The 13,406-nt window shown below is 37.5% G+C and overlaps 2 protein-coding genes across 2 annotated transcripts; both read right to left on the bottom strand.

Moving 5' to 3' along the window:
- Positions 1 to 1,326: 1,326 nt before the first annotated feature.
- LOC131800217 (uncharacterized skeletal organic matrix protein 8-like) lies at positions 1,327 to 4,295 on the bottom strand. Its single transcript, XM_059117915.2, has 3 exons — positions 4,203 to 4,295; positions 2,569 to 2,636; positions 1,327 to 2,205 (listed from the first exon to the last, which is right to left on the bottom strand). The coding sequence occupies exons 2-3, from the start codon at positions 2,590 to 2,592 to the stop codon at positions 1,348 to 1,350; spliced, it is 882 nt and encodes a 293-aa protein (XP_058973898.2). The 5' UTR covers positions 2,593 to 2,636; positions 4,203 to 4,295; the 3' UTR covers positions 1,327 to 1,347.
- Positions 4,296 to 6,250: 1,955 nt separating this feature from the next.
- Positions 6,251 to 8,280, bottom strand: LOC131800193 (uncharacterized). Its single transcript, XM_066172552.1, has 3 exons — positions 8,206 to 8,280; positions 7,647 to 7,719; positions 6,251 to 7,303 (listed from the first exon to the last, which is right to left on the bottom strand). The coding sequence occupies exons 2-3, from the start codon at positions 7,665 to 7,667 to the stop codon at positions 6,641 to 6,643; spliced, it is 684 nt and encodes a 227-aa protein (XP_066028649.1). The 5' UTR covers positions 7,668 to 7,719; positions 8,206 to 8,280; the 3' UTR covers positions 6,251 to 6,640.
- Between the last annotated feature and the right edge of the window lie 5,126 nt (positions 8,281 to 13,406).

Genomic DNA, 13,406 nt, shown 5'->3' on the forward strand with positions numbered 1-13,406 from the left:
AGCGATAGTGATTTTCGCCACTTCCGCCCGCCGCGGTCGGCGTTTTAATTCTCATTGTATGACTCGCCAGATATCGATGTTAAATTCGCCGGCTATTACGTAATGTGACTGACCTACCAATTTTCTTCGCTCATCGCTGTGAATCACCCGTAAAGGTTGAGCACGTTTATCGCATAGGAGAGAGTTTAAGATCCACGTTTATTTCTTATAGCGTGTAACCGCAAACCGCTAGAAGTCACGTGACCAGACTGTAGCCGTCACGTTTGCCGTTCGCGGTCCAGTCAGTTTCTATAAATATATGTGATTTGAGGTATTTTCTTTTTAGCCCCTTTGTTTGGGACGTAGAAAAGCAAACTTTAGGCCGCATTCTGTGTTCGAAATGAAGGACTTACATCCTGTCTGTAATTTAAGATAACGGCGAACAGTTTAATTTTACTTTTGTTTGAAATGGTACTTCCGATTTTGGGATAGGTGAGCATTTTTTTTTGTATGTCTCCATTTCGTTGGCCGCTTGTCGAACAAGACTTGTGTGAAAATCCGACATCGATCTAAAACGCTGAAAATCTCGAAACTTCTAACTCCTACCCTCAAACCGCTAGCTGCGGTTTTAGATTCGCGGTTAACACAAACTGTCAGCCTGCCTTACTCCTTCATGTATGGGGCCCACTGTGCCAACTTCTTTCATCGGGAACTGCTCTCTTTGTGAGTCTTTATTTATGTCCTGGGTTGGAATCCGAGGGAAGATCGAGGGATTTTAGGGGGATCACATGGTTATCACGGGGATCAGTGCGGTCTTCGCTAACAGAACATAAAGAGGGGACTATGGGAAATTACGGCCATCAATGACAGATCCTTAAAATATTACACGGCTTCAGTGGGAATCAAGTAAATTTTGTCACGACACAATCAAAATCTTCCGACCTCCTAGCCCCTCCCCCCCCCATCAAAATAAATTAATTTCCTGTCCCCCAGTAAAAAGTAAACAAACTCAATGAATGCTAGATTGCAATGTAAGATTTCAAATTCGTTTAAAGGGCAAAACAAAATAAAACGATCTCAGTTTAAGACATAATTATAATTCTGGGCATGTAGAATAAGTAGGTTACTTAAACTAAGAATCTCAGAATCTCAGAAAAAGGCTATGGAGGATAAACCATAAGGCTGAATATTTCAATACTGATATCCAAATGTAAATCTCTTTGAAGCATCTATTTACTTTCAAAACAATAATAACAATAACTTCATAATCAGAAATTAAACAATAAAATGCATGAAAAATAGTCGTGTTTCAACGCTATTTTCTACTAATGAAATATAAATTATATTTGAATGCGAATAACTCGATAATTATTTGCGTCCGAATATTGAAAATATCCGGCATTCACAGCAGGATCTGATATCTTGTTCATAATCTTCCCATTCCTCCATGTAAACATTAATTCCTAATAATTGGCTCAGAGCATCATCTCTCTCGAAGTCTCCAGTAAAGCGAAGAAATGTGAACTGTACGTAACGCTGCACACATCTTCCAATGGCTCGAAAACACAAATGATCGGAATTGTCACAAATGACTTCGTTGATAAAGGGCGGGAACACTTTTGATGGAAGTCTTGTGGTTGCGGCACACTCTGTACAGAGGCGTCTTAAGTTAGTGTTATCCACGGTTGAGCCTCGACCCCAGCAGCCGCGCAGGGTGGAGCCTGGGCTCAAGGATGTCATCCGTTTCTGTCTCAACCGGTCTCCTTCCTCCTCACCTACTTCTGGCTCATCCAAAATGCGGCTCAAATCATTGTCAGAGGGGTCTTGCTGAATTTGGCGTGGCCGATGATCAGGTGGGGCCTCAGATGACGTAGCGGGTTGTACAGGAAGCTCGTCTGCAACAGCTAGATCCTGAAATCTGCAAGAATCTGTCTTGTTTATGGCCATGTATCGTGGGTTGAAACCCCCGCCAGTGATACGAAGCTTGCTCATTAACTGGGTTTCATTGAGGCGAACGCATAGTTGATGACTCCGGAGTAACCTTCCACGATATTTAGGAACTGAATCGACGATGCGAGTGCAATCTTTTTCTTGAATTTTAGGCCTTGATGTTATTAAAGGTTTACGTGATGTTCTTGTTCGGCGTTGACGCAAAATTCGAGTCCTTCCACTAGAAGTCGGAAGCGTAGCCAAGACGACAATCATAAGCAAGACTAGTGACATTATCTGTTTAGAAATGCGATAAAATGGAAGAATATTCCATAAGAAAAAATGAATTAACCATCAAAATTGACAAAAATCTGAAATTAGTGACGGATCCTCGTAGATGGTCTGCAATCAGACTGAAGAAATTACAGGAAAAGAAATCTTGAAAAATTGTGGCTGTAACAGAGTTCGAATCCGTTGTCTCCCAAACAGTAGTTGGGCCTTTCTGCCAACTCAGCTAAGAAGCCACTGTTATCTAAGTTGTGGAGTGTTTCTAAATTATAGTTTGTAAAGGACAACAGCAAATAGTTGCGGCCAAAATCTTACCCTATTTTTCTAATATACAGCCAAGCAACTTAGGCTCCATATAAGTAAAATTTTCACCTTCGGTTTCACAGGTATCTCCATGCTTCTCTAGACTGGCTGGCTAACTTCTCCAACACTTGTCTAACCTTAAAGAAAATCAATAATACTGAGTTTAATCTGTCATCTTTACACGTTACCTCTCGTAAGTGGGTTAAATTTAATTGCAAACAAAGAGAAAGACTGATTAAAAAAGCCAGCTGTTTGGCAGCCATTATTAGGGGGAAAATGCTATGTCGACTACAATTTTTGGATAACAATTGCCGCCTTGACAGGGTTCGTGTTTATCCAAGGCTTTTTAGCTGACAAGTGAACTTCGATTAATATTTCAACTGAATTTAAACCGTCGGTCTGTGTTTTTTTTCTTAACATCAGTTTTTCGCGAGCGAAATCAGTTCGTGGTATACTAATCTTGGCTGTCATGCTTGTTGACGTTGGTGTTGGCTGATGTATAAATTGGCTTGCGTGGAAATGTTCACAAGTGTTCATTGTTTGATCGGATGGCGCAACTGTTTGTAAACTCTTTAAGAAAGTTAGAAACAGTTGGACTCGTGTGACAGATTTTAAGTGGAACCCTCTGTTCTCTCATCTTGAAAAACAAATCACCTATGCAATCAGGAAGGCAACGCCGCGGAGGAAGTCGATTAACAAATGAATTTTTAATTTTAGTTAGAATTTTGAGAACAGCTGGATGTGTCACCGTCTCTTACGGCGCCATATATATCAACTCTGCCATAACGTCAAGTTCCAAGTAACAACTTAAATTATTTACCGCCGTGGTTTTCTTTCTGGGACCACGCAGATTTTGGTGACTTCACGTCAAGTTGTTTTGCAGAGGACGGCTATAAATGTACAGCATTGTGTTAAACCGCTCGTGCTGCGCTATTGTTCTGCCAATTAGATCTTTTTTTTTGTTGTGTCCTCGTTTACCGTCGCCGTCTTGTTTTGCTTTTGACTCGTGACTTCTGACAAAACATATATATGTCACGCTTCCGTTTGGCCTGTTTGTTAAGCCATCAAACGAAGTTATTATTATTATTTTTTTTACTTTTAAGTTGATATTTTCAGGTTTCCGATAGAGAGTCATAACCGCTGTTCAATATAAGATATAGACATTTGCAGTTATTTCTCAATCGGCATTAAACTTTCCTTGAGAAAGTGACAAAGTATAGTGGTAAGCTTTTCATGGAGCGGAATTTCAACAGCAGAACGCGGAGGAATCCAGAATTTCTTTAAAAAGAGAAGCTTCATATAAACCGTATACAAGTCTTTACAAAAGCGCTTAGACATATCTTAATACTCCGACGTAACACAAACAAAAACTTTCTCGATTAAGAATATTAAAGATATAAAAAACATGTTTTACTCTCGTCCTAAGAAGAAAAATCATGATTGACAATACCTATTATAAACAAATTAATAGCGAATTTATGTTTTTTAAGCAAAACTCAATCAAAGAAGTATACATTTTGGATTGAAGTTATGTTAGAGAGTTTTCTTGCTACACCCAAACTTTGCAGTCGTCAAAAAATAAACTTTGTCGCTGCTGGTGTGAGGTCAGTGTAGTATATATGCATCAACGACTAAAACTTATAAAATCAGATAGATATAAAGAACAAGTAAATTTATAACCAAGCATAACTCCCGTGGCCTACCTTTTTAAAAGCAACTAAGGCCTCAGTCTGTTCAGATCGCTTTTCTATTGTTCAGCTCTGCAGTCGTTCTAATCTTTTGTGAGTATAACGAACTCTTTTTAACCAGTCAAGGCGGAAAAAGCAGAAAGCAATATCTTTGTCTCGAAATATTTTCTTCTCCTTTTGTGGCTTTATGAATAAATAATAATAGCCTTTAGCCTAATACTTGTTTTGCATAATAATGAAGCTTTATTGCTAGCTACCTGTGTACTTCCTGTTACTGCTTTCACCGGCCAAAAGGGCCGACAGAACTCTAGAAGTTTACCAAAAAAGGAGAAATAAAAATATAGATGAGCAGGTTTGCTATTATAATTCGTTTTTTCTTTGTTAATTCTCGCAAGTTCGGATTTCACCATAGTTAGGTTGCTACAAGTTATGATGCAAAACGGCGTATAACGTTTTCAATCGATCTTTTTGTCAATAGCATATTTGTAGCTTGTCATAAGGATATCAGACATCAGCACTGTATATTTTGTGTAAGTGGTGGATTCTCTGGGTAATATTAGGTTTATTTTTGCATTATAAATCAATCATAAGTAGAAAACTGACAAAATCCATCAGCAACTGATTGACGGCTAGTGAACAAAAGAAACCTTGATCCTAACCTTAGACTGGAAAAAATATTAGTTTTAAGACTTAAATAATGGGGGAAAATATTCTCTTAGAAATCACACTTTTAATTAAATTGAAAATTCCTCCTTTGACTCGTAAAAGTTCGGTGTACTTCTTTGTTCTTCGATTGTTATGACGTTGGTGTAAAGTTGTAAGATCTATCGCTCACAACTTCCGTTGTTTCCACGCAAGAGTATTTCCCTAGGAAGAAGTAAAAGATGTGGGCGAAAATAAAGCAAAATATTTTAAAAAAATAGAACGGAAACTGGCAAACTGTGGAAAACGATCATTCATTGAAGAGAATCAAGGCATCCGCGAAACTAATTTTGCGTACTCTGGAATTGTACACTTTCGTCGACAAAGTAATTGTCCATCAAAGAGTATGACGAAAGCGTAAATTTAAAGTTTGTAGACTGAGGCAATATTTGAATAACAACTTGAAACTGTGACCTTCTGTCTCCTAGAAACAGTAAGCAAATATCTGATTGTTTATTGCTTCTACTTAAAGTTAGTCATGCAATGACGTCATGGTTCAGTGTGGTTATTTTGGCACTCGCCCTAATGACGCACAAGGTAAGAGCCAGATCATCACTTAAAGAACAATAATCTAATACATAAAGGCGAAAATATTAATGTAATTGGATTATACTGAGTTATAAAGCGGTCACAACATGGTATTATAAATCTAGCGCGTAGGCCACGGGATTTTACCGAGTTGATATTAAGATCCAAGTGTTTCAGAAAGGAAAGAGAACTACTTTGCCGAAAAGTCGGAACCAAACTAATTTAGGAAGCAAATCAATGGCCCATGAAAACAGCTGATCACAGCCCGCCAGTATACTGAGCTGAATTTTTTTTAAGTAACATTTGTTCATCAGTCCAAGATATTTCTGATCAAGGAAAAGATATTTCTGTTTAGAGCATTTTTCTTAATTTTTCTTCTTGTAAAGAGCCGAAGAGTTTCGTCAGCATATCTATTTTTTTTATCTGCAACAATTTATCTTTAATACACTGATTAAAATTCAAGCAGGAGAACAAATTTAACATCAAGGTGTTTGAGCATCTTGAGTAAACATGACATTTGTTCAACATGGTCCTAGCAAACGTGTAGCCTTACCCTCTACTCGGAAGAGAAACGTTTTCCTTTTCTGCAAGGGAGGAAAGGTACGGCTACACAAAAGTCAAGAAGGCACACATGCTTTCTGATTGAAAAGAACACACTTAATTCCAATTTTTTATATTCTCGAATTCAAAACCACGGCTATGTACTATACTTAATAACTGCGCTCAGGGATCACTCATTATTTAACGACGGGGTGGGGAGGGGGTGGGTCGAGGATTTTAGGGGGAGGGGGAAGGGAGAGTAAGAAGAAACGTTTGTCAACTAACTTCCGGTTTATTTTCGATGTGCAGCAAAACCTGCCTTACTTTTAAAACAGCAACTATTATTAACCACAAAATCGCGAGGTAGGCTTACTATGATTATATTTGTTTTTAAGAGGAGCTAACGCTCAAAATGTCAGCTTCAGAAACTCTTTACGGTGCCTAATTTATAAAACAAAATCATCTTAAAGTAGTACCGTCTACTGTTAGGTTTTTTTACATCTGGAGGCAAAAATCAAATAAAATGTTGCATCTCTAGTCTATTTTGAAAATGGATGTGTAAGATTCCAATCTTCAATGTGGAAAAAAGTCGAGTCGACGGAAGAAAAAACAGCAGGAGAAGGAATTCCAGGTTGCGCACGCCTAGTAGCGAAGAGAAAACAGCCTACTTAATAGCCAAGGAACTACCGGCCCAGGCTCAGCCGTTGGCATTCGCAGCAAATACCGATTTCTTGCGTATACGGATTCCATACCTCGGTGTAAATATCAATCCGTGGCCAATAACTAACGGTTTCATGGAACTCATATTCCCCAGTGAAATGAATAAATGTAAACTCCATAAACCGCTGAATGCATCGTCCCTCATTCGTGAGGCAGCTGTCACCTTCACATCTGACTTCTCTGATAAATCTGGGGAAAACTCCTTCTGGCAGGCTTGTGACAATAGTACGTTCCGTACATAAGCGAGTTAATCCGCTTTGACCCACACGCGATTTGTTATTCTGATAGAATTTGCTTGGAAGCTTGTCCCGAAGTCTTCTGGCATCTGTCTCGTTGACTGCCATGTAACGCGAGTTGAAGTCGCCAACCTGTCGAAGCCTGGCTTTCAGCTGGGTGTCATTGAGGCGGACACAAAGTCGGGCAAGGGGTCGCAATTTTCCTCTACTGCGATGATCAGGGATCTCGTCGACAATGACACTACATTCTTTGCCAGCAATTTTTGACTTCTGGGAAATTGGGCGAAGGCGGTTGTACACCTTAGGAGGAAATTGCGGTACGTTCCATCGGCGCCCTAAAGATGGCGGAATCTCAACGTACAGAAATATCAAAGTGGCGAGGAACTGCATCTGTAAAATAAGAGGCACCAATTGCAATGTAAGGTGTCAACTTTGACGCTCAATAGTTGCATCCTCCAACTTTAACAGCTGTTTGTTCGGCAAACCTCTCAGTAAATATCCGTGAGATTCATTTCTAATACTCGTAATCTAATTGAAGTAGCAGATACAACTGAGGAAATAAGTATGGGGTCAGCGCGTGTTTCAGTGAAAGTGCAACGTTTTTGATCAATTTGTTCGGTGTACAATTAAAATGACAGAGAAAGTCAACCAAAGTTGAATTCCATCCCAATAGGTCAATTTTAAAAAAAGACAAAATAAGGATTTCCACCAAAAAGTAAAAAAATTACTTTACCTTCAGCCCTAGGCTCATCATTTTTAACTCCGTAGGAAAGTTATAGTAGACCAATTGAAGATTCTTTGAAAACCTGAAAAATCAGCAGTTCAGGAATATTTTATAATCGTAGTAAATTTAACGAGCTTCAGTTCTTTTCCTATATGTAATACTAATCCTTTCCCTTCTCAATCAACTTCTTTCCTTTCTTGGTTGATTGTTTTCTGTTTGGTCTTCGTCAACCCCGCAAACACCACAATTATATCGCTCTGACGAAGCGCTAATGCTTTTCACAGAGACCGCCAATTTACATTATAACTCAGCTGATAAAACAAAATCATCTTGATAATACCTCCCTCAGACGCAGCACTACAGTTTTCTTAGTACCTAACTAACCCCTTTCTAATTGTTTCAAAGAGTTGTGCGATGGAAACGGCGACACCCTATGCGGCTAAAACTGTTTCAATATATGTGTCTAAACTTAATTTTAAGTCCAATTATATAAATCAAGTCATTAATTAATATAAATTTGGGTGGTATGTAAGCAAAATCCTGTTACTTTCTTCAAAAATGTTCTTACCCTTAGTTCGTTGAAGACCGAAGGTTACTTGCTGATAGGTAAGGTAATCTTGTGTCCGAAATCGTGTTCTCTTTGAGGCCCTGCTTGCGGTTGTGATTTTCTTGGATAACTGGACTTCTTTTTAAAACAACTGCTAAGCGGAAAAAAAAAAACAGTCCAGAACTTTTGTAAAGTTCGAGCAATTAACGATGGTAAATCAAATCCGCTTTGCATAAGAATAAGCAGCTAATTTTTTCCGCTTCTGTCTAATTGCTAAAATCCTTGACAAACACACCGTCGTAGCGACGCAGGATTAGTTAGGTCAATTATGCTCGGAAATAAAATGGAGTATTGGAACTGAATAATAAAGCTCTTTCAAAACCTTGTTTCACGACATTTGTTGTCTGATTCACACTAATTGAAACTGGCTTGATGAAAATTCGATTTTACAAGCATGCTTCACTAACAGAAGTCCACTGACAATAAAGTGTTATGATCATCAATTGGTTCTTTCGGCAGCGTGCGTTCCCAGAGATATAAAACACTTGGGAAGCTTGCAGATCACAGAAGAACCGTGAGTTGCTCTCGGCCACACTTCGAACAACTCTTTCCTGTCCTCAAGTTTTTGTGCGGGAAAGTTGGAGAGCTAGGTGACTTGTAAACCAAAAAGTAAATTTAATAAGAGCAATGGCATGATGGAAATTTGCATTTCGTAGCTTGAACTATTGTGTCTAATTTTCCTTAAAAACCCTGATAACTTTTAATTTTTCTGTTACTCGCTCTCTCCCTTTTTTTTTTTTGCAATATGATGACGTTTCCTTATCAGTCTCCCGAAAAAAAGGTCAAGTACAAAGTTCCGGTATTTAATTAAATAAACTGAATTTTATTTACTTCGTCATCCCTAATTTCGTAGGCCTCTATTTAGTATTTGTTATTCAATGGTTTAATCTAATTTCTTTACTATTTTCAGTCCCACCCAAACAAACTAGTTAATTTACTAATTTGTATTTTTTTTCCGCTTAAGACGATGTTCCTATTAGCGACGCCAAAATTTGCTTTTTATGAATGAATGATAACAAAACACTTTGGTTCTCTGGAAAAATCGGTGTTCATTTTTTCCTCTTTCGAACATACCGCTGATGTCTGTTGCGGTATCTAAAACTCAATTTCCATTAAGTCCAGTCTAGTTGGACTTGGAAATATTTTATTTTCGACTGCTGGGCACGCTTTTAATACGCCAACGTATCGGAAGTTCCGTTTTTAAATGAAGCCTTCCGAGACAAATCACAACATTCCGCTCTCTAGAAAAATCGGTGTGCGTGAACATTTCCTTTTCAGCGTGTTGTTGATCCTAATTGTGTTTTCAGTTTATGAATATTTATTTCTGAAAATGACTTAGAAGGCCTTGGCGATTCTTAAATTTTTCCGCTCTCATCCGTTGTCGCAAATGTCTCTATAAAAATTCACAGTGTATCGTCAAAAGTTTATGACCGCTTGTTTTGCATGTATGTCTAGTGTAGAAGTCAGCTTTACACGTGATGTGCCCACGCCTGTGCTCTACACGCGATGTGTTCACGCCTGGTGAACACGATAAAGTACTTAAGAAAGGTCAATGTCATCTCCTTTCACATTACCAAATATTAAACACATCGTGGAGGAACACGCCGTCAGAGGATGTGAAAACTCGCGTTATTTTACGTCACTGACCCCAAGTTTAATGACAACATTTTTCTCTGGGATAGTTTTTTGACTGTCTACACTCTTGACGAAGATCTGATGTTACTATCAAACCATCCATTTATCATTTTTGATGTTTATCGTTTGGAGTGGTCGAGGAGATAAATGTGTGAAATTTTTATTAAAATCGTTCGATCCTAGTTGAAGTGACAATATTAGTTGCTGATCAAAAAGCTTTGACTTCTGTATCATTAGGCGGCCCAGAGATGTTTATGTTTAGAGGCCCATATGTACGCGATTACATCGAATTCATACTCTAGCACGGTAGAAATATGGCCTAAACACTCTGGACCTTCGTATGTTTAAACTAAAGACGGCAATCGGCTTATTCAACATTCCAGGAAGTGATAGCAGTTAAGAAAGTTGTTTCATAATCCGCATTTGGTATCATGCGGTATTTGAAATTGGCCAAACATTTAAGGAGCTCTAACAAAGAATTGAAATTTGTCTAAGTTGTCTGTTCAGCGTTTATTCTATTACTTTATGTAGTCATCGGTATGATTCGCAGAACACTTGGCACTCAAAACCTTATATTCTTAAATTTTCCGTAATTCTAAACTTTTCACACCAGTTTATTTTCATTCTCCCCTTGTTTGAGCTGTGATAGTGATAAAGACAAAGGGAAACAAAAAATGAAAATTTTTTTTTAAAGTTTAGACCAGGGAAGAAATTAGTCACAATACATACATTAAAAAACTTATCAACAATACTCCTTCTTAATATCCATTTATTTGCAATAAGACATCCAGCTGAAGTAGCAAGAGTTAAGATTGAAAAATTAAAGCCTATTCCGATATTACACAATAGTAATCTAACAAATCAGCGGGTCTTACAAGTCTATCAGTGTTTCATTTTTGCTATAGAACAATTTTAACGCTTTTTGAGATAAAATAAACTTAGATCAAACCGAATTTTTAATCAAATATTGCAACTCTTCATCTTTTACATGATGTTATTGCTCTACCAGTTAATTTATTCTCCAAGACACCACACTCATAGCATGACCTGATCTCACGAGTGATATTTTCCCCAACAATCCTGTATGTAGATGTCCATCTCTCACAGGGCGCTTTCGCTTTTTTTTTAATAAAATGGTGTTTTCATATGCATTGGATGAAACACAGACATCTATTAAAATATCATAGGAAGGTTGTTCTTGATAAGTCGAGAAAAAAGAAAAGATATAGCAAAACTGCGAAGGCCGTTGAAATTTTTTCAGTAATTCGCATCGTGGGCCCTAAAATCTTCTTGTTGACGAGTGAGAAATAATTGAAAAAAATTGCCATGAATCTCAAGTGAAAAGACTTTTTGGATTAAAAATTTAACAAAGTGTTTGACGATCAATTTTAATTGCCAATTATGGAAACTATAATGTTTACACTTCTATTTTCAGGCTTGAGAAGTGTGAAGCCATCTCCGATCGAATTTTGGGATACACTTTGTCCGAAGGTGCCCCTAATGTCGTAGCGCGCTTTTCGCAGAATTCCTAGAGTGCAGCTTTGAATTAAAACAACTCAAAGCTGCCTTTAAAAAAAAACAAAAACAAAAACAAAATTTTAAATCTGTTTCTTTCACAGAAGACAAAAGGAGAGACCATAAAATTTAAACAGTCTAACTGAATGCTTCACAACAAATTCTTAAGATACAAAGAGTTTCTCCAGACACAGATTTCTTGTTTGTTTGTCTGTTTTCAAGCGAGCCAAAGAAAAACCCTTATCAGTTAAATTCCTGATCAGGCAAAATTTAAAGAAGAAAGCAAAGTAAAACAAAGAACTTTTTTTTTCTTTTCTAAAGAGTTGAATCAAAAGCTCTGTTTTACGATCGTCAAGGCCGTCATAGTTCTCACGAGACGTATTACAAAGCAACAAATTGCCGGTACGGCAACTTCCCAGAAGCTCAAGTTCTCTTCATCTTGGTTTGAATCTAAGAAATTCTTGTTGGAAACGGAATTTACAGCTTTTGTATTTTGATAATGTACTTAGCTTTTTTCTACGAATTTACTCAGTGCCTCACAAAACAGCTTTCCTTGGAGATCTGAAATTCAGTTTTGTCTGTCTTAACCCAGCCTTTCGGAGAGTACACTTGGTGGTAAGTACAAACTGTTTGGATGAATGTTGACTCAACTTACTGAAATCAGCAACGTCAGTCATTTTATTAATTAAGGATGTGTAGAATAAATTTCACTGTATTGTCATAAGGTAACCGTAAAAAATAGGTTTTGTCTCTCTGCAACTATGGAATCCGGCTGAAACTTAAGTCCGCAGTCCTAAGATTAATAGAACACCAAAATATATTATACCTAAGTATAATCACTTTTCGTAATTAGGTTATATTATAAATTACTACTATAAAATTAAAGATATGGATACAATTTATTTTCAGATATCTAAACAAATATTCACCAGATATATGCCAAAATGTCTGGCAAAAATTTGGAAAGGCAATGATTGAAATCTTCCCAAGCATACCTGCTTTTCGTAATAAGGCAATAATTAATACATAACTACAAATCAAAAGAAATGGAAACAAGTCAAATTCGGATATCCAAACAAACCTTCATTAGATAAATGCCAAAATGTCTAGCAAGGAACTAATAAGACTTTTTAATTACTTAAGATTTGAGGCTGTCATTCTGCAACTTTTTTGCGGCAAATTGTAAATTACAGAACGACGAAACGCCAACATGTCACCCCGTTCAAAGATGACGTGCCACGTATTAGATGACAAAAGATATGGCACGCGTTCTGTGCACGTCTCTTTACGATATTGTATTATGCATCAAGTTTATCTTAAACGTTGTGTACAGAAACATATCGTTTTTAATTTATTACGCCAAAATTTTACACAAAAAGATTTTTTGATCATGTGCTGTGCAGTGTTTAATGCTGTAAATATTTGAAGAAGAAGGATCAACCTTTATGCATTCAGAATAAACGAATACTTTAATGATAAAGAAAGGATCGCATTGGGGAAAGGAATTATTAAATATCTCATTTACTGCGCACTTTATGTTTGACCAACTTTTCGTGCCATACTGAGTTGTACAGCCCGCAACAATCAAAAGACATTTTTGCTGCCAAATTCAACTGTGAAATCTACTACTCAGTTGTCAAGCTATAAAAAGGGGTAAGTTTCTGAAGAAACTGGGGTTTTATGCCGGTGGGAGAGCATAACAGGGTAATTTGGTGTTATCAACTTAGTTGATAACGTAAAGAGTTACAAATCTCACGTTTCGAGGTTAGCTCTTGGTCAGAGCGAAAGAAAAAATAGAAAAAAAAAACGAGGACAAAAATACACTCAAATAACGTTTTATGGGTATTTCGAGATCAACGCTTCTTTGGTGTTAAAAGACCAGTTATTATTTATCACCGAGCGGAGAGAATTTTTGGGAATCTCGTGGTTTTCAGTAGGGGCAGGGGTGGCACCAGTCGCTGGTAACAGAGAGTAAAGGAGGGACTATGGAAAATTAACTACGGGGGGGGGGT

The sequence above is a fragment of the Pocillopora verrucosa genome, chromosome 1 (genome assembly GCF_036669915.1).
Source record: "Pocillopora verrucosa isolate sample1 chromosome 1, ASM3666991v2, whole genome shotgun sequence".
In the NCBI taxonomy this organism is placed as follows: Eukaryota; Metazoa; Cnidaria; class Anthozoa; order Scleractinia; family Pocilloporidae; genus Pocillopora; species Pocillopora verrucosa.

Excerpts from the sequence above, each read along its gene's own strand:
- LOC131800217 (XM_059117915.2), bottom strand. The coding sequence starts at position 2,592 with ATGGAGATACCTGTGAAACCGAAG. Across the intron at positions 2,206-2,568 it reads AGATACCTGTGAAACCGAAG|ATAATGTCACTAGTCTTGCT; the intron begins GTGAAAATTTTA and ends ATTTCTAAACAG.
- LOC131800193 (XM_066172552.1), bottom strand. The coding sequence starts at position 7,667 with ATGATGAGCCTAGGGCTGAAG. Across the intron at positions 7,304-7,646 it reads TGATGAGCCTAGGGCTGAAG|ATGCAGTTCCTCGCCACTTT; the intron begins GTAAAGTAATTT and ends CTTATTTTACAG.